Genomic DNA, 19,549 nt, shown 5'->3' with positions numbered 1-19,549 from the left:
CAGATAGACCGCGTCCAACTATATTTACAAAGCGTTTTTGGACCTTCTCTAGAAGAGAAAGAGGGTCAATAGAAGAACCAGCCCAAATAAGACAACAGTATTCTATACAGGGGCGAATAAGAGATTTGCAGAGGTAAAGAATGAAATCAGGAGTAAGAAAATGGCAAGCATGAGAAGAGATGCAACCATGACAAATGCTAAATTGATTGCTAAAATCAATTGTATATATGGTTTCCATGAGAGATCATTAGTGAATAAACCATAACCTGTTACAGAAGTGAGATCAGATTCAAGATTGCCTCCCTGTGCTAAGCAATCAAAAAGAGAAGATTTTTTGTCAAGACATAAGTATAAAGTTGATTTATCAGTAAATAGAGTAACTTTATATGTAAGGTTGTCAGGAAGATCATTAATGTAGATAAGAAAAAAAACAGGACCAAGGATAGAACCTTGAGGTACCACATAAGTTAATGGAAATGAAGAAGAGTGTTGGCCTATGAGTATGACTTTAATAAAGCGGTTAGAAAAAAATGATTTGATTATTTCAAAAACTTTCCCAGATACACCATAAGAAGACCAGTACGCCAAACTTAGTCAAAAGCTTTAGTTATGTCAAGAGCAATAGCCCTAGTCTCGCCAACTCTATCTAATGCATAATAAAATCTTTCAGTCACAACCATGGTTGGCAAAAAAAACCTAAGTCAAAAAAACCCAATCCAAAAAAACTCCAAAAAACCAGTAAAACACAAATATATTTGAGTTTTTTTTTTAAATGTCCTATTTTACAACTGATAAATCTGGTTGTAGTTTCTATAATTCCTTTATTATTAACAAATTGTAATTTTTATACTGTAAATATATTTGCATACACTGTATTTATATACAAAGTGGTTTTTTAATGTATTTACAATGGATATAATCTTTAGTTTAAACTACTTACAATATAATTCAAAATCTGATTAATAATTTTTTGGAGCAAGTTGGTAATTTATTAATTTTTAAACCAGATAGCAATACTATTGTAACAATACTATTGTAGTATATGTTAAAATATTAGGGCAAATTATTTAAACGTTTATAACGGAAGTAAAAATCATTTCATTAACAAAACTTCAAAATGAAGAGATTACTAGTTAATTTTTTTTTTTTTCAAACATTTTTGCTTCCAACAAAGCTGCAAGCAGCCACTAATTAAAGTTGGAAGTTACTGAAAGAGAAAAGATGAAGATTGTAGAGCAAGATAACGATTGACAGACAACTTAAAAGATTGCAAATTATATGAATCAGGAAAGCAAGACGAAGGAAGCGAATTCCAAAGAGCTGATGTTCGAGGAAAAAAACTAGATGAATAAGCATTTTTGGAGCACTTAGGAACAGTCACAGAAAAAGGATGACACTTAATTGAATGACAAGTAACACAAGAATGAATTTTAGTAGATGGCACAAGAGATGCTAGCTCTTTAAAGCAGTGCCCATTATAGTATTTGTAGAAAAGAGAAAGAGAAGCAACTAATTTTGCAACTGATTTGATATATGGTTTCCAAGAAAGATTGGAAGTAAGAGTTAATCCTAGAAGATGAAGAGTAGGTGACTCATCGAGTACATCACCGTTCATAAATATAGGAAGATCTAAATTATTGCAATAACAAATGGCTGAAAAAAATTGAGTTTTATCTGAATTAAAGTTCACCAGCCACTGTGAGCCCCATACTGTAGCAGAAGTGAGATCCTTTTCAAGCTCAAATGCCCCCTCCAAGCAATCAGAGGGTGATGGTTTCTTATCACGACAAGAATAAATGGTAGTATCATCAGCAAACAATGCCACCTTAGATGTGAGAATATCTGGAAGATCGATAATGTAAATTAAAAAGAGTATAGGGCCAAGGATAGAACCTTGAGGAACCCCTGAAGTTACAGAATAAGAAGAAGAGTGTTGTCCATCGAGGACAACTTTTATGCTACGATTGGAAAGGAATGATTCAATGATCTTAAAGATGTTGCCGGATACACCATAAGAAGAAAGCTTATGGAGAAGACTATATTTATAACCAATAGTCTTAAAAAGAAGAAGAAAAAAAAAATTTAATATTCTTATCTCCTAATCTCTGTGTGTTTTCTAGTGTTCAGAACTTATGTGCATATCAGCGAATATATGTGCGTACCATTCAAAAGTTATGCGCATAATATGCATATGATGTGCACACAAGTTTAACAGATAAAAGGTATATGAAATTAATTATTGTCAAATATAAAAGAAAATGTTTTTTAAATCAAACACAGGTGACTTTAAATTAAAAGAAATAATTTTTCATTTGATTTTCTGTAATTAATTTTATTAGTAAATATTTCAAATTATTTTCATGATTTTTAAACAAATTTCTATAACACAAAACTTAACAATTTAATTTATTTTCGTATTACATTTGCTCATTTATAATTTCTTCACACTCAAACTTGCTGAGAACTGCTCCTTCCTCTAAAATGTAGTCATTTTTGTTGTTTGTATCCATTAAAACACTATTGGTATATATGAAAACGCATATGTTTTTAATGCATTTGTTTGTCAAGCGATTTTTTAATCATCAATGAATAAATTGAAAAATCAACCAAGCTCCCTCTGCTGTTGCTGAGGAACAAATCATTTCAACAATAGATTTTGCCGCTTCAAAGACTGCTGGATATTTCTGATGACCAACAATGTTCCAATAATTCTTTGCACTCATTTTGAAAATTGTCTCTTCTTTTTTTTGTCACTGTTGTCATTTCTCCAACAAATTCAACCATTTCACTTTCAACTGTCTCAGCTATTGTTGGATTTGTTTTGGAGGCTAATTCTAAAATTGAACTGATTATATCAGTCTTATCCTCACCAAAATAGAATTCTTCTGCAGCACACTTTGGTGTCAGTGTATAGGTAATTCCCATATTTGAAGTGATAAGGAAATTAAAGCTCTTCATAACCATTTCCTGAATAATTTCATTTGCAAATTTCTTGATCATTTTACCAAAATAATAGTACACCAAATATAATGGGGCATCATCTTTTTTAAATCTTCCAATTATGTTAGAAGGATATTCAGTTTTCTCCGTTTAGCCAGTGTATTCGCGCTCTAGCCATTTTGCGCTTGCCCACACACCATTTTTTTATTATTTGCAGAAATTTCAGCAAAGCATTAAAAACCACTTGCTAAAAAAAATAGTTTTTTTTTTTAATTAGGACTATCTTTTTTGTTCATTAAATACTTTTTTACGAAAAATCGTAAAAACACTTTTATGCATGAATTATTATATTTAGAACTTAAATAAAATGTTCGGGTTTTTGTTTTTTATTTTTATTATTTCATTTAGCATTTATTAAAAGCATTATTTTTGCTATTTTTATTTAAATAGCGGAAAAATAAAAACTTTTCGCCCATGCCAACCTTAAAATGACCGTTTGACCAGCGCTATCTTGTGCGCTGGCATTAAATTTCAAACGGAGAAGACTGGATATTCAATATCTTTTACGAGTTCAGCCAAACTATCCAGAAAGCATTTGATTTAATTAGCCTCAAACAGCGGCCAAATTTGTTTTTGGAGCAGTTTCTTTCAAAGATTCATTTTCCTCATCCGCAAGTTGAATCAAAACACTTTGTCATATAAAGGTTGTTCATTGAATTAAATTGACTAAGCCATGGAGTTGAAACAGACATTGAGTGAGCGAGGAATATTAGCTGTGATTCTCTTCTCAAACATTGCTTTAACAATGAAATGATTTTTCACAAACTTGATGATTTTCTCAGCTTTTTGGTCTGATGGTCTTTGAACTTTCAGCAGTACTCAAAATTTCCTTAACGAGAAGATTCCTACCATGTGCTGCGCAGCCATACGTAAAGATGTGTGGAAATTTTTCTTCAATTAATTTCCAAGCAGTTTTTACTACTAGAACGTTTCCAGTAATAACACTTCTTTCAGTTTTATATTTGGTGCCTTGATACAAAAATTCACTTTACGATCGCCACCAATATTTATCCAACCATCACAGAAGAGCAGCCCATAAATGAACATGTGTTCATTTATGTGCTGTGACGCGATCTTTTGCCCATCGAACTGTCTTTTGTCAGGCAATGCAAGCTCCAGTTCTCTTTACTGTATTAAATTTTGCGAATATCTATTTGTTGTAAAGTTTTTAATTGTCTTTCTGTTTAAAGAAAAACGTCTAATTAACCTAAAAAAATTTTAGTTTTTATTGTTTCACCTACTTATCTCTTTAATTAAAGCACTTTTATAACAAATAACTTACAGTTAATTAATTATAAAAGTGTGTTAATTAATTAGATTTAATAGTGAAATTAAAAGTTGTTAACTTTTAATTCCACTATTAAAACTAATGATCTTTTTGTTCCAAAAGCCTAATAAAAATTTCATCCAAACTAGAATTAAAACTAATTTTTTTTTGTCTGTCTGTCTAGTCAAAACAATTTAATGGTTTTTAATGATTTAAAATTTAAACAAAAGTTATGCACATAAGTATGCAAATGTATGCGCACAATATATTTGCGAATACTGAATCTGAACAAGTATTTTAGCGCTTTAATAATCATTTGATATTTGTATTTGATCTTTATTTCATAAAGTTTATGTTATGCTTACCAAAAAATGGCAAAATTATGTAAATACTCCACACAAGGTCACAAGCAGAACACTATATATCAAAATTGTTACACCCTATTTAGAGTGAAAAGTTGTCAGGCGAAAAAAAATTATGTTACAGTTTACTACCATGACTACCCTGTCATGAGTGTGACCTTGTCCTTGTGATGTGCATACAAGCTTAAAACATTAAATACATGCATTACCTGTGTGCATAAAAGTTTGTAACATGTTTCCTTATTTGATGAGAGGACATGTTGGAAACTTATATGCACTTCACAAGTACAGATTCAACATGAACCGACAAAAAGAATGTTAGTACCAAGTTTACTAAAAGGTGAAAAAAGACACAATAAAGCTAAGTATTGTGTTTTTTTAATTTAATTGCTTTAAATATAATATATAGAAGTAAGAAGCATGATAATAGAGTCCAAAGAAGAAGTACGAGATGGAAAATAAATAGAAATTATTGTATGGTCTGAACCACCTAAAGGAGAAATTGAACACAAGCCAAGGTCAGAGACAAGACACAAATCACGGAGTGAAGATAAGTGATTAGGGTTGTCTGGAAAATGAGTTACAAAGTTAACTTCTAAGTAAGAGATGAGAGAACAAGCTTTGGTTAATAAAACTAGAGATGATAGCTCCTTTAAGCAGTAACAATGTTTGTATTTGAAGAAAAGAGAAAGAGATGCAACTTTACAACCATGGGAGAGAGGCTCAAGATTGGCAGATAAAGTGGGTCCAACTACATTTACAATGTGTTTTTGGATAATGTAGAAGTTATGGGCTTTAGTCCCAGTAACATCAGTGATTTTAGAGCTAAGCCATTTAGTGTAATGAGCATTAAATTCACTAATAACAATAATACTGGCAGATGGGTAAAGAGAAAGAGCATGGTCAATTTGATTAGAAATTAAAAATCTAAAAGAGTTCTAAAAGAGTTCACTCTTGGATAGGAGAATGATAAAGAACAAAGAGAAAGGTGATAGAGTGAAAAGATGCTAAGCAAAAACACGCAAAAGAATTGTCAAAGGATTCACAACTGGTTTCTCGACAAATAGGTTAATTGATGTGGAAGTATACCTCCAAGCCAAGCATGTGACTATTGGAGTCTTTAAGAATCAAAGGATAGTACCCATCAATACTAATATCTAAAGAAGGAACAGCCAAACTTAAATTAGTCTAACAAAGAGCAACCAAATCATCCTTCAAATGATGGAAAGTTACTTTGAAGACCATGAATATTTGTGAAAGATATATTGAAACAGTTAGGTGGTGGGAATGGCTTTTTATATTTAATATTTTGGGTTACTTTTGGCATGATTGAAGTTTAAAAAAGGACTTGGCTGATTTATAGATAGAGCATGGCATCGCAAGCAATGAGCTATGCAGTTGTCTTAGTCCTACTAATTAACCATAAGTTGTAACATAGGACTCCCTATATGGTCATGACAATGCGCACCAAAAGCATTGTCAAACAGTGACACCATCCATGAGCAATATTGCCTAAGGGGTGTTCAAGTAATGGGAAAAATTTTAGCATTTTTAGACGGTCATTTGATCCTTCAAATACAGCCTTTTCTTTTTTGATACAGTCTAAAATATTTTTGGAAGTCTTGTTCATCATAAAATTTGAATTTCGGACTGGGAAATAATATAGCTCTTCAGCCTTAATCTTTTTTAAAAAAATTCTTTAATTTCAACATTAGAGGTTTCGCATTCAATCTCTATAAAAAGTTATAAAAAAGACTAGAATAAATATCTCTTGCTATATTTAGAAGTTCTTTTTTCTCAGGATATTCTAAAATAGAATCTTTTTTAGCTTGATCATACTAAAAAATCTTTCATCTTTCTTTCTGAAATTCTTTTTATTATAGACTCTAAAAAAAAAAGGAAGCTATTGTTGTATCTTGGTCTTTTATTTTTGTTAAAATAAATTCACACGTTTCTTCTGCTTTAAAAAGAGTAAATAACTCTTTTACAAAGAATGTCAGCACCAGCTTAAATAATTTTTAAAAAATCTCCTGAATGTCAAGCCATTTTAATCTTATTATCAGTTGCTAGTGTTTCCAATGCATTATTGTGTTCTAATGTTTTCCTAACTGTTAGCTCAATTTTAACATATTTTAAAATCATTTTAGACATTGAGATTCAACATGTTTTTCTATCAAAAACTAAAGCCAACTCTTCTCCAAACTTATTAAAACAACAATGTTGAAGGTCATTATTACTTAAAGATGACCTTTTAAAAAACTTTACAATCATTTTAATTTTTTGGATAGCAGTTTTAATTCCATCAAGCTCACATAGCTTAACAACTTCTTTATTAAGTTATAGTTTTTCCAAATTGACAGAAGCTTCATGATTGGTTTCATTATCATCAACTTCCTCAGTATCCTCATCTAAGTTGTCACAACAAGAGTTTTTATCTTCTCTTAGATTGTTTGCTTTTTTATAAAGTACCTTAACTACTGTCAAGCGAATTCCATGAGAAAAACATAGTTGATGAGTTATTTGATACAACCTTTTGGTTTTTATCATCACACTGGTTCCATCTGTAACAAAATAAAAATATGATTATTAGGATTTAACTCAAAAGCTTTGTTTGGATCAATTTAAGACCATCTTCAGCCTTCATTGAGCCCACAATCCTCATCATTTCAAGGCATTGAACTAAGTTATCTGATATGTGTAAGTTTAGACAAATATATATTTGATTTATATTGGAAGTCCATTCATCTAGAGTCAAGGAAAATCTATTACTATTTTCAATCATTTTTGACAAACCATAAACCTCTTTTTTTAAATTTTGCTCTGTATTCCAAAAACATTAAAGTTATAGTTGCCTAGATCCTGATATAGATCCTGATGATGAAGTATGGCAAGAAATGCCTGTCACTTTTTTTACTTTTATATTTTCTACTTTTTCTAAATTGACGGACAATATTTACACTAAACAATGTTTTTATCCTTTGTTGAATTTAATAAATATTTCCAAATTTGAAATATTTTTTTTGAAGATTTTACCCAAAGACGATTAAAAAGAAACTACTGCAAAGTTGATATTATTTTAAGATAATATAAAATTCCAGTTATCTTTTTCTATTGTAATGCCTTTAAAGCAATACTGTATGATACATGATTAGAGTAGCTGTGTATTGTATGATACAGGGATAGAATAGCTGCATATTGTACAATACAGGTATAGAGTAACTGTATATAAAATTAAAAATCATACTACTTTTATATAAATTTTAATAAAATACCAATTTTCTGTTTATTAATTTAACAAAAATTACTTGAAATTACTTTAGTAATATAAATTTACTTGAATAATTGAATCATTTAAACAATTACTTAAGTACTTAAGTTACTTAAACAGCCCTAATCACACTGTTAAGCAAATAAATGTTTATACTGAATCTCAAATACTTTTTATGGATTTCATTAATAAGAGTTATAATTGAGAATGTTAAATGAATCAATTGATCACATTCTGAGATAAAACCATTTTAAATTTTAAATTTATGCTGCTGAAAAAAAAAATAAACTTACCCAAAAGCACCTCTACCAACTGCTTTTTTTGTATCTTTATCATACTTTTCCATATCGTAATTTAATTTAAAAAGTCATTTTGAGCAATCCTTATAATGATACAACAAAAATAATAGTAATAATTATACAAACATATATACATACATACATACATATATATACATACATACATACATATATATATATATATATATATATATATATATATATATATATATATATATATATATATATATATATATATATATATATATATATATATATATATATATATATATATATATATATATATATATATATATATTAATTTCTATTCTTAATTTTGGTAAGTTTTCTTATTAAAACATAAATTAAATAATTAAATCTTTAAAAAATAATAATAATAAGACAAATATGTGGTGAAAATAAATCAAAAATAAAAGCTTACAAAATACTTTATGATTTAATTTACTATTTAACTTAATAGTATAGACAGTCAATAGACGTACAATAATTATCACTGTATTTCTATTGACTATTAGACGTACAATAATTATCATAGTAATTTGGATTTTAATTGATTTTCAAGTAATAATGATTTATTTCTAATTTTAAAGTAAATTCTAAAACATAAATATGTAGAAAAATCATTTCAACAAGGGGATTATTTTGCATTGTTTATTATATTAAATTTTGTATTATATTTAATATTGTTGCAACAGCAACAATATTTAACATAAGTTAGATTTTCAACCTATAATTAATCGGTAAAGGCACCCGGACAGATAGGTGGTACATTTTTTATCAGGTTTAAGGTATTTGTAGCGGGTTTAGTATATTTGTTACCGGTGTAGCACACCACCTGTGATTTCTCCAATGCTGTCTCTTTAGCTCCAGCTGGCCCCCCGGTATTTCTAAAATATTGGCCTATAGACCAGTTGCAAATGTTTACAATTTAAGCGCATGTGCAGTAGTTGGTAGGCAAAAATATAAAATTAAGAATTTTAATTCTAACAACTTAATAAAGTTTCATCTAAACCGTGTCTTCTTACTTATATTCTCTTGCTAATTCTGACAAAGAACTTTATTTTAAGAAGTTGACATTAGAAAATAATATTTTGCTTCCCGATCCTGGTATGGTATCGAAGAGAAATTTTGGAAAAACAATGTTAGTTTGTTTCCTGAAGACAGTTATGGTGATATATACACATATTTAGTAGAATCACAAAGTTTATAAAGCAGAGAAAGTATGAAAGCGTATAAATCCCTTGAGGCTTTTAACTGTTTTGTCCGTTGACACGTGCAAGATGTTTTTTATGCTGATTTAAATGAAGAGTCTGAGTTTTGTGCTTTAAAAACAAAGGTAAAAAAACAATTTTAGTGAAATCTAAAATGTAATTAAGATATATGACTACAATAAATTTTAAACCAAATAAATGTTGCTATTTTAGGTCTTACCAAGACAAAGACAAGGGAAAAAAACAGCAATGTATTATGTTTGGATTTATGTTCATAAATCCAAAGGATATATTTTAAATGAAAACTGCAGTTGTGTTGCTGGGTATGTTTACTTAAGCAATTAAGGTTGATTTTTTTAGTAACATAAAATGGGTATGTTAACTTTAACAATTAAAGTTGACATACCCATAAAGCTTGGTTTTTTTAACAACATAAAATTTTATTATGATTATTTAGGATTGTATTATGATTATACTATATTAGAATCTTAATATTAATCCTAATATTAATACTACAGAAACGTTTAATGTTTAATGTCGTTTTATTAGTTATGCTTTGAAAGAGCGCGTTATCAAAATGCACGCGGTCATCGGAGAAAGATCTCTTAAGTGAGTTGAAACTTTTTTCCTTATGAAATTTAATTAGTAGTTTAGATATATTACATAAAGAATCATACTAAGATAAATAATCATCGTTAAGATCATATTACAATTGAAGTAATTATATAAAATAGTTGTATATACATTTTATTTGATAAAGTAGAAAGGATTTGAATTTTTATTAGATGAAGTAGCAAGGATTTTAAGTAGAAAGGATTTTAATTTTTTAAATCGTTTATATTTTGTTTGTTTTAGCTTTTCTTTTAGCAGTTTTATTATTTTATTTTTTAGAAGGAAAGTAGGGGTATGGATATTATTTAAAGTTTTACTAATGCTATTTCCATAAAATGGTTATTACTACTTTGAAATTTCTGTGATGCTATTAATTATTTTTGTTCTTTTTAAGAAAATTTCGTAAAATTAAATTAAAATTATGTGCCAACACGGACATGGCATGTCACATGTTATTATATGTAAAGGTTAAATTTTGTTATGAGGATTACAGTTCTTATGAAAAAAAAAAGGTAAGGAGTATTGTTCGTAAATATATATTTTTTTTATTTTGAATCTTTTTAAATTTTCTCGCGTCTTTTTTAAAATTTTTGTTTGTACACGTTTATTGTTTGCATTTATGCTTTTTTAATATGTATGTGTATGTGGTAATAAGTGCTTTATAGTTGTTATATCAATGTGCTTTTATAATAATGTAAAGTGTTTTTTATTGTTTGTGTATGTGTCAATATGTATTATATAACTATTTTCAAAAATGTGTTTAAATATGTATATAAGGTATATATTTAACCTTATATACATATTTAAACACATTTATTGTGTTTAAAGTTAGTACATATGTTTATATTATATTGTTTCAAAGTGCTGTGACTTTGTAAACGTGAAGAGTAAAAATTGTCAACTTTGCCAGCCAAGTGATGTACTTATAACAGAGGGTTACACAATAGTCTTTAGTGTCAAAAAATACATTATTATGTATTTTAATAACATTTCGCTTTATGTTTTACTTATATTCTGTTAAATAAGAATGTTATCTTACTTACTATTATAAATATTATATTAACTTATGGCGTGTGCTATTGTTGTGTGTTGTTGCTGTGATGTTTTTTTTGTTATCTTTTGAGTTGATAGACATTTGGCTTATCTTCATGTTGGTGTCTATTGTTTAAAATGGTAAATAGGTAATTTTATTAAAAATCACTGCTTTTAATCATTCACTAAAAGCCAATACAAAATATTTTGCCATATATACAATTTGTTTTATCTCAATTTGATTTTTTGTCTGTAGCGCTGTTTACTACATCTTATTTATTTACTTATTCATTACATTTTTTATTTTAGATTTACCAGATAATGTATTAATGTGGTATAGAAGAACGAAGTATTGTAAAGTTTTGTGGATTTTTGAAAAAAACGTTTACTAATAATTTTTTTTTTTATTATTTGCTAAGCTAATTTTTTTTCAAACATCTCTTATCTGTTATATATATATATATATATATATATATATATATATATATATATATTTTTAAAGTCATAAGATTGTATAATTTATTTTAAATGACAGCCTGTTATATATAAAAATTATTTGTGTGTGCTATTTAGAGTAGAAAAAAATTATATAGGAAAGATCGCAATCTTCAGGATTCGTTTAAGATTTTTTGTTACTACTTTTAATTAAAAGTGAAGTTTAAATGGATGATAGTAGGCTAGAAGCAGATATTAGTTTAGAAAATAGAAATGTTAATAGGCAAGTTGTTTGTGGCACAAATGAAAGAGATAGACTTAGGCGAGATGAAATTAATAATGGACAAAATGCTGCTCGGCAAGCAGCAAATAATTCGAACCCAAATGAGGGGAGTTTGGTTAGGCGAGTTGAAAATAATTGTCGCAGAAATGAAAGAAATGGGCTTGGACGAGGTAAAATTGATGATCAACAAAATGCTAGAAATGCTGCTAGAAAAGTTTTCATTGTATTGGTAATTTAAGACCAAATCAAGATGTTCCGCCGACATATTGTCAACTATACATCTATAATCCACTTGTAGCAGTAAATTTTAGAATACAACAACGTGGTAATGATCTTTGCTTAAGTGATTTAATGTTTCGATTGCAAACTATTATTAGTGAAGAAAACCCATTTGCTTTTGCATTTAAAAACATGGCTGAAGTGGAAGATGAAGAAATTCGTCAAGCAGCTCTAGAAGGTCGCTCGATGTCGGTTGTAAAAATGTCTTTACTTGAAGGGTATGATGGGCGTCGCTATAATCTCCCTTCACGCAATGAAGTTGCAGTTGTATTTGTTGGTGAAGATGGTGCACCACCTGCTTTCAGGGAGGTTGTTGTTTACCGAGAAGTCATCCTCTTAAAACTATATCAATTATGTCTGCCAACTTAGATCCTATGGTCTATCCTCTATTTTTTCCGAGGGGTGATGCTGGTTGGCATAATCAATTGGTTCACAACCCTTAATGTGCTACATTGGTTAGAAATCATGTTACATTATCTCAGTATTACAATTATAAACTTTCAGTTAGACAATATTTTTCTTCACTCTTTTATGGCAAAAACTGTTTACATGTGTTTGCTATTGCAGTCCACAATGCACGTCTTCAATTTGCTACCATAGTTAGGATTACTTGCTTCTCTTTTGTATCTTTTCCAGTATTCTGCAAATGAGTGGTGAAGAGCTTCTGTTGACTGCTCACTGTAAGGTCCAAGTGCAGTGTGTTTTATTTCAATCAATTCTTTGATGTGAAAGAAGACTGCATGTACCTTGGGCGTCACTGAAACATTTGACAAAGCCAGATATGAGGTTCGAAATGCATCAATTTTCACTGCATATTGTGGATCAAGCTCTTATCCAAAGCCAAATTTTCGAAGGTCATCAATGATACCAATAGCTTGGAATGCACAGTCAGTTTCTGCTAGTTTTTGAAGGAGATCAACATTCTTTAAAAGCTTGTGGCATTCATTGTCAGGAAATTGACATCCGTGATGGAGTTGTGGTTGAATTTTTAAGAGTCTTGGCTAATCATCAGCTTTGGGCTAAATGTTTCATAAGGCCTTAAACAAGTGATTAACAACCCCGAGCATCAGGTGTAGCTCCTGATGCTTGCGGTTGTCAATCACTTGTTGGGAGGTGTGAGATCAAAAACAAGCTTTTGGTCAGGAAGATCAATCAAAGGTATATGAATGACATTCTTGTAAAACTTTGCCTTTATCAAGTCCAATCCTGCAGATTTAAAGTCTCTAAAGCTTTCTGATTGAGCCAAAAGTTCTAAACTGCCCAGAAAATGAAAGATGTTGACAATTAGCAGTACACTATGTGCAGGGGTGAGTACTGGAGTGTGCTTGTAAACAGGGGTGGGCTGGAGCCGGCTCGCGCGATCCGGTTGTTAAAATTTTTAAAACTTGGCGAGCCGTTTGTTAAATTAACCCTAAAACCAAAAATAAGCCATTTTAATAGTATGTTTATGCAAAATATCCACATCGCGCTGATGTGCCACACACTCGCAAACATATCATGTGCGCAACACAATACACACGTCATGTGCGTACGTAAAATACGAAGTGCTTGGCTCTTGCTTGTGAGTAAGTCATAATTTGTGAAGCTTCGGCACACTGCACCGTATTGCCCTCTTTATTATTTCTTTCGTTACTTGTTACAACTTTATTATTTTTATAATTTGTTCGTTTTCTACAGATTATATAGGGAATGCAAATTCTAACAAAAATAAAAAATTCGGAATTCGAAAAGAAATCTTTTCGGAATTCCAATTCAATAATATTTAATTATTGTTTTATTTGTCTAAAATATGCTTTGAGGAAGCAGATATCGCTTTAAGCCGAGTCTCGATCGAACTTTTATTCAAAAATTACCAGCAACTGAGAAGGCTCGCTCAAACTCCACCCTCAATGGCGAAATCAAAATCAAAAATTAGTAAACGTGCCATTCGAAGAATTTAATTTCAGATTTAATTCTTGAATTAAAGCTCCGACTTATAAATTGTTGAGTTGAGCTGGACGGTATGTTGTACAATAAATTCAATTGAGTTTTGTTTTGCAACTTTTGCATTAATGTTAAGGGCTTAGTTTTTATTTTTTAATGCTTACCTACGTACAAAATATTGATGGTACTTATTTAAAAATTATTGATCTAAATAAATCAATACACACCGCTCCAGGGTTTGCGCGAGTAGTTGTCACGTGAAGGGGGGGGGGGGCATTAAATTTTTTGCTAAGTAACAAAAAAAAAGGTCCTCTTTATTTGAATTTTGCCGACTAATTATTCCAAAGGTCTTTATTTGCCGACTAACTTGTCTAAAAAAGTCAATTTTGCCGACTAAATTAACACAAAAATTATTCATGAGGATGGGGGGCTCATCCCTCTACCACATACTTCCTTCCCCCCTTCCTTCGCGGCAGCCTTGCACCGCGCTAATGTGGTGCAAGGCCGGCGCGAGTGTACTCGAATAAACAAACACTGTTCCAAATCGTAAAATATTACAACAAATGAAATGAAGACATGACACTGTTAACTGCAATTTGGGAATGTTTTCTCAGTCTACTTATAAAATTTAGAACTTATAGAATGTCTTCTTGTAGAATTAGAATGTAGAACATCTATATGTAAACAAACAAAAATACAATTTAAAAGTTGTGTAGAGCACGAAAAAATCAATTTTAATTTCGGAATTCGCTGGTAAAATTTTCGGAATTCGAAACTATATTATGAAAACGAATTCCGGAATTCTTGAATTTCGAATTTCGAGATGCAATCCCTAAGATTATATTTAATATAAAAACTTACTTTGTTTACTGAATTGACTATACAAAATACAATTAATTAGTCTAATTGCTAAGGTAAGTAATATAAGTAAAATTAAGTTTTTAGTTTACGTAAATAAGCAATTGTAAATTATTATTTGTAAATAATATAAATTCATTCATTTAAAATTGTGTGAATATAATGGCAGTATTTAAATTTTAGATTTTTTTATTAAAAAATGAAGAGAGTGCAAGGAAATTTATTGTCCTTTGTAAATATCAAAAAAAAAAAACTCAATGAAGAAATACTAGAGAAAACAATAAATTCTGCAGACATTGAACCTATACAATCAATTTCAAATAAAATATCAGCTTCATGTTCATCAGCATCATCTACAATATCATTGGAACCATGCATAGTACGCAATAGTCAACTACTTTTTGGACAGAAAAACAAGTGAGTTTGTTCACAGAACAATATAAATGGTTAGTGGTAAAAGATGGCAAATTAAGTTGTAAAGACTGTTCAAAATTAAAAACCTTAGGAATAGAAAACAAAAAACATATTCACGTATCAAATGAGTGGATTTCATGTTTTATAATTCCTAATGGAACTAAAAAAGACACAAGGCAAGCTTCTCTACGTAAAAAAATTAAAGAACATTCCACTTCATGCTCACATTTAAAAATTAAAGAAACAATTATTCAATCTAACAAACAAGTTTTACCAAATGTAGTTAAAATATTAAATTCTGAAGCAATTAACATTACTGTAAAAATCTTCAACACAGTTTATAGTCTTGTTAAACGAAACAGACCAATGTCTTATATAGAAGCAGCTTTGGAATTACAAGAAAAAAATGGTGTTAATATAGGAAATTGTTTACATTCCAAACGCACTGCCACTAGAATTGTCGAACATATTGCAATGCAGATTAAGAAAACTGTTTTTAAAAACATTATCAATCAAAATTCAAAAATTTGAATCATAATTGACGAAGTTTCTACACTTGCTAAAAAAAGTACTTTGGTAATATATTTACAGTGTGAAGTACAGTCTGCAATTGAACCTCTCACAATTTTCGTAGATTTAAAAGAATTGACGTCAACAACTGCCGAAAAAACTTTTATGACCTTAATAGACTGTCTTACTTACTATGGATTTGATAAAAATTATTTACAAAGAAATTTCATAGGATTCTGTTCAGATGGGGCATCAACAATGTTAGGAAAAAAATCTGGAGTAGCCACAAAGTTAACTGAAATGTTTCCAAATATAATCGTGTGGCATTGTTTGAATCACCGATTGCAATTGGCACTAGATAATTCCGTAAGCGACATTAAACAAGTAAACCATTTTAAAATATTTTAAGACAAAATATATGCAATATATAATCAGTCAAATAAAAACCAAGCCAAATTGGAAACTATTTCTAGCGATTTGAACCTAGAACTCGTTGGGCATCCTGTAGCTTACGAGCAGCTACTGCTGTGTGGAGAGCATACCCAGCGTTGTATAAACATTTTATCCAGTCCAAATCAAATCAAATTCAGGAATAGCCAAAAGATTAGCTAATACACATTTTATTGAAGATTTAGCTTTAATGATAGATACCTTAGAAGAATTTTTAATACTATCCAATGCGCTACAATCAAGAAAAATTACCATATCTAAAGTTCAAAATTTAATTTCATCAAATGAGTTCAAATGCATACCATTTAATTACAATAATAAATTTGTCTCTCTTCCCAGAGAGCAATTATTAGATAGTGTGGCAAAGAATATGAAAGCAAGACTTTTATCGGCTAGTCATATAAATATGGATGAGGATAAGAATGAGAACAATGACATTCATAACTATGAAAAATTTGTCCAGCTCTTCGAGATTTTAGATCCTTCTACCTGATCATTAGATAAAATTATGTCACCATGGTTAAAAGGTGAAGACGTGGTTAGAAAATTATGCAAAATTATAAAGTTTAAAGTAGATGTTAATGATTTTCATGAGATGCAAACATACAGCTGAATAATGTTCAGTTACCTAATTCGATTTTAAGGGCTAAAAAAATAGCAAGCACAATTGCTATTAGCAGTTCAGAAGCTGAGAGAGGTTTTAGTCTTAAAAATTTAATTGCATCAAAATTAAGAACCGGTCTTACTGTGGAACATATATCCAATCGAATGACAATAAATTTATTGGGGAAACCAATAGCAAATTTCGATGCCATTCCTTTTGTTACATCTTGGATGAACCAGAATCACAGGTTAGCAACTGAAACAAAGGTAAGAAGAGGGCACAATAATGATGTTTCTGCAAATGAACAAGGCATATGAACGCTACATTGATTAATTAATTAGTTAGGCATATACATTGCGTAGTGTGTTAAACTTGGAATTTATCAGTTTTATTGTGCAATAAATATTTTGTTTAGTTATTTTGTGCAATAAATGTTTTGTTTTGTTATATATATTTTATACTGTACAAAAATTAATGAAGACAATGTACGAATTTACGATTATTTTTTTTTTTGAGATAATAGCGAGCCGGTTGTTCAAAATTTGGCAGCCCACCCCTGCTTGTAAACCACAACAATTTTTGCAACCTTTAAGTCACAAGAAATGAAGAAGTTTGTAGAGTTGACTTGAATCAATGAAAGCAATTGTTTGATGTTTTCATATGTTTCTGACATGTCTTCTGCAACTGCAACCAAAAGTTGTCATTTAACTTCACTATTTTTGGCATGTGGTGCAGTGAGCGATCGCTTGCTTGGGGGAGAGTAACTGATACCACTTGTATCAATTATTCCCAGACTGACTTTTAGGAATCACCTCCACCATCTATTCCAAGCTTGACAATGTTGTCAGAGAATGATTGTCGAGACTGTTGAACTCATTCAAAAGCTTTTTCAGGTCATTGCAATGAACAACAGTTTTTGACTTTTTGGTGTTTGAAGCTTTTTCAGTTGACACATTAATGTCAGTTTGTGTGAAATGATCTAATAAATGTCTTCCAAAGGCATCAAACTTTGCATTAAAATTGCTTTTTATAACTTTTGTTTTGCTGACTTGATTGATTGTAGATGCAAGTTATTTAACACCAGAATTTGACAAATTAGTATTTACCTGAAGAGTGACAAGGTCTTTCACTGTCATGATCGGAGCATTGTCAAAAAGTGCTGATGGCATCGGATCAGTACTGAGTGGATGCTGTTCATTCAATTTTAGCCTTCCAGCTTTACAAATAAGACAACCACTGTTTTGTTTTCGTGTCTCTGGTCTGACTTGAATGCTCTTGTAGTTGAAGATAGGTGGCATGAGGACAGGCTGACCAGAATCCTTTTTGCCTCAGTTTGTTTATCAAGTAGAGAATGAAGTTTTTCAATGATGAATGTTGTCACTTGTCTATCAAACTTTTGAAAGCACAAGAAGCAGACAATCTTCCTGTTGTTTTCATGTGATCTTGAAGAATTTGGCATTTTTAAAAATATGTCTTTTTAAAATTCACCAAACTAAGTTTTTGAGCACTTTAATTTGAAGTAGCACTTTCCCAGAATTTTAGTTTAAGCACATTGTAGGGTTGTGCTGTTAGTATTTGAGTCAAATATACTTATGGTTTTAGATAGATATAATAAATGAATTCTTTTACATAATTTTCAATAGAAAAACATGCTAACTAGCTTTCCTAATATACTGTATAATTACTGCCTTTATTTTGTGACAATCAATTTGGAGCAATGCTTTGCAATCTATTTAGGTGCTGTAATTAATTTAAAAGTTTTTACAGTATTACAAAATCTTTTAGTTTTCGTAATACTGAAAAAATGCAAAAATATTGTTCACTGTCATTTCAGTAAGATGTGCTAATAGAGTAAATTTCAATCGCAATTTTTTTTCTCGGACGTAATTTGTTGATTTCAGTTTTTACATTTTTGGAATCAGGAATGTGTGTACTTTCATCCCTCCGAAGGTTTTTTTTGGGAAAAGCGGGTTGAATTCTTTTTTAAATTTTGTAACGGTGGTGCGCATTTTGCTAATTCGTGAAAAGTTATTTTGAAGAAGGAAAAAAATTGTTTAAATGCCATTAGTGCCTTTAAAACAGCTTTGAAAATAAAACAGTCTTATTTTTCATGCTTTATTGAAATAATATAACATAAATAAAAATACAGTAGAACATTGACTTAAAATTTCTATTAAACTTCACATTCCAGGGCCGACGACACGGGTTTCGAAGAGGGGGGCACAATCGTCAATTTTTAAAAAAAATCTTGAATTTTCGTGTCGTCGGTTCTGCATTCCATAACCAAAGATAAATCGAATGAAAAAAACATTAGTTGTTCACATCGTACTTTTTTTTAATTTTTTGCTTGAGGTGCACCAAGAATGATTGAAAATAAGCCAGTTTTACTAAATTATTTTCATTTACTCATTAATTTTCTATAGGTAAACTCTCCAATTATTTTGATAAAAATAATTGGAGAGTTTACCTATTGAAGTTTACCTATTCCTAACATTGTAATAATCATGATAAAAAATTTTATTTACATTAACCTATCAAAAGCATCCGAAACCGTCAATCAAAAAATATAAATTAAAAAACTTAAAATTTACGCAATGAGTGTCAAGGGGTTGTCCATAAATTACGTCACGCAATTTTTGACCGTTTTGACCTCACCCCCCCCCTTACTTTGGTCACAAAGTCGTAACAAGAAATAAGTTTTGTATGTAGTCACAAAACCACCAACCCTCCCTCCTCCTTATA

General features: G+C 30.0%; 1 protein-coding gene, 1 long non-coding RNA gene and 1 pseudogene across 4 annotated transcripts in view; 2 read left to right on the top strand and 1 right to left on the bottom strand.

Annotated features, from left to right (window-relative positions):
• The window catches only part of LOC100207286 (serine/threonine-protein kinase Nek8), a 65,013-nt gene extending 56,730 nt beyond the window's left edge, over positions 1 to 8,283 (bottom strand). Inside the window, exon 1 of the mRNA XM_065818571.1 lies at positions 8,191 to 8,283. Within this exon, the coding sequence (XP_065674643.1) occupies positions 8,191 to 8,243 (53 nt within the window). The 5' untranslated portion in view covers positions 8,244 to 8,283. The remainder of the gene's footprint in view (positions 1 to 8,190) is intronic.
• Positions 8,284 to 9,115: 832 nt separating this feature from the next.
• On the top strand, positions 9,116 to 11,442 carry LOC136073229 (uncharacterized). Of its 3 annotated transcripts, XR_010643456.1 has the most exons (5): positions 9,116 to 9,532; positions 9,621 to 9,730; positions 9,957 to 10,016; positions 10,299 to 11,200; positions 11,361 to 11,442. It is a non-coding gene; the product is annotated as an uncharacterized LOC136073229 (long non-coding RNA). The 3 variants fall into 3 exon arrangements; XR_010643455.1 differs by having other exon boundaries at positions 9,957 to 11,200; XR_010643457.1 differs by having other exon boundaries at positions 9,117 to 9,532; positions 9,957 to 10,531; positions 11,361 to 11,418.
• A 738-nt stretch (positions 11,443 to 12,180) lies between these two features.
• Positions 12,181 to 17,295, top strand: LOC136090949 (E3 SUMO-protein ligase KIAA1586-like; annotated as a pseudogene).
• The last annotated feature ends 2,254 nt before the right edge of the window (positions 17,296 to 19,549 follow it).

This window comes from Hydra vulgaris, chromosome 14, assembly GCF_038396675.1.
Source record: "Hydra vulgaris chromosome 14, alternate assembly HydraT2T_AEP".
NCBI lineage: Eukaryota > Metazoa > Cnidaria > Hydrozoa > Anthoathecata > Hydridae > Hydra > Hydra vulgaris.
The sequence above is the reverse complement of the archived record's forward strand: the minus strand, read 5'-3'. Positions and strand labels throughout refer to the sequence as shown.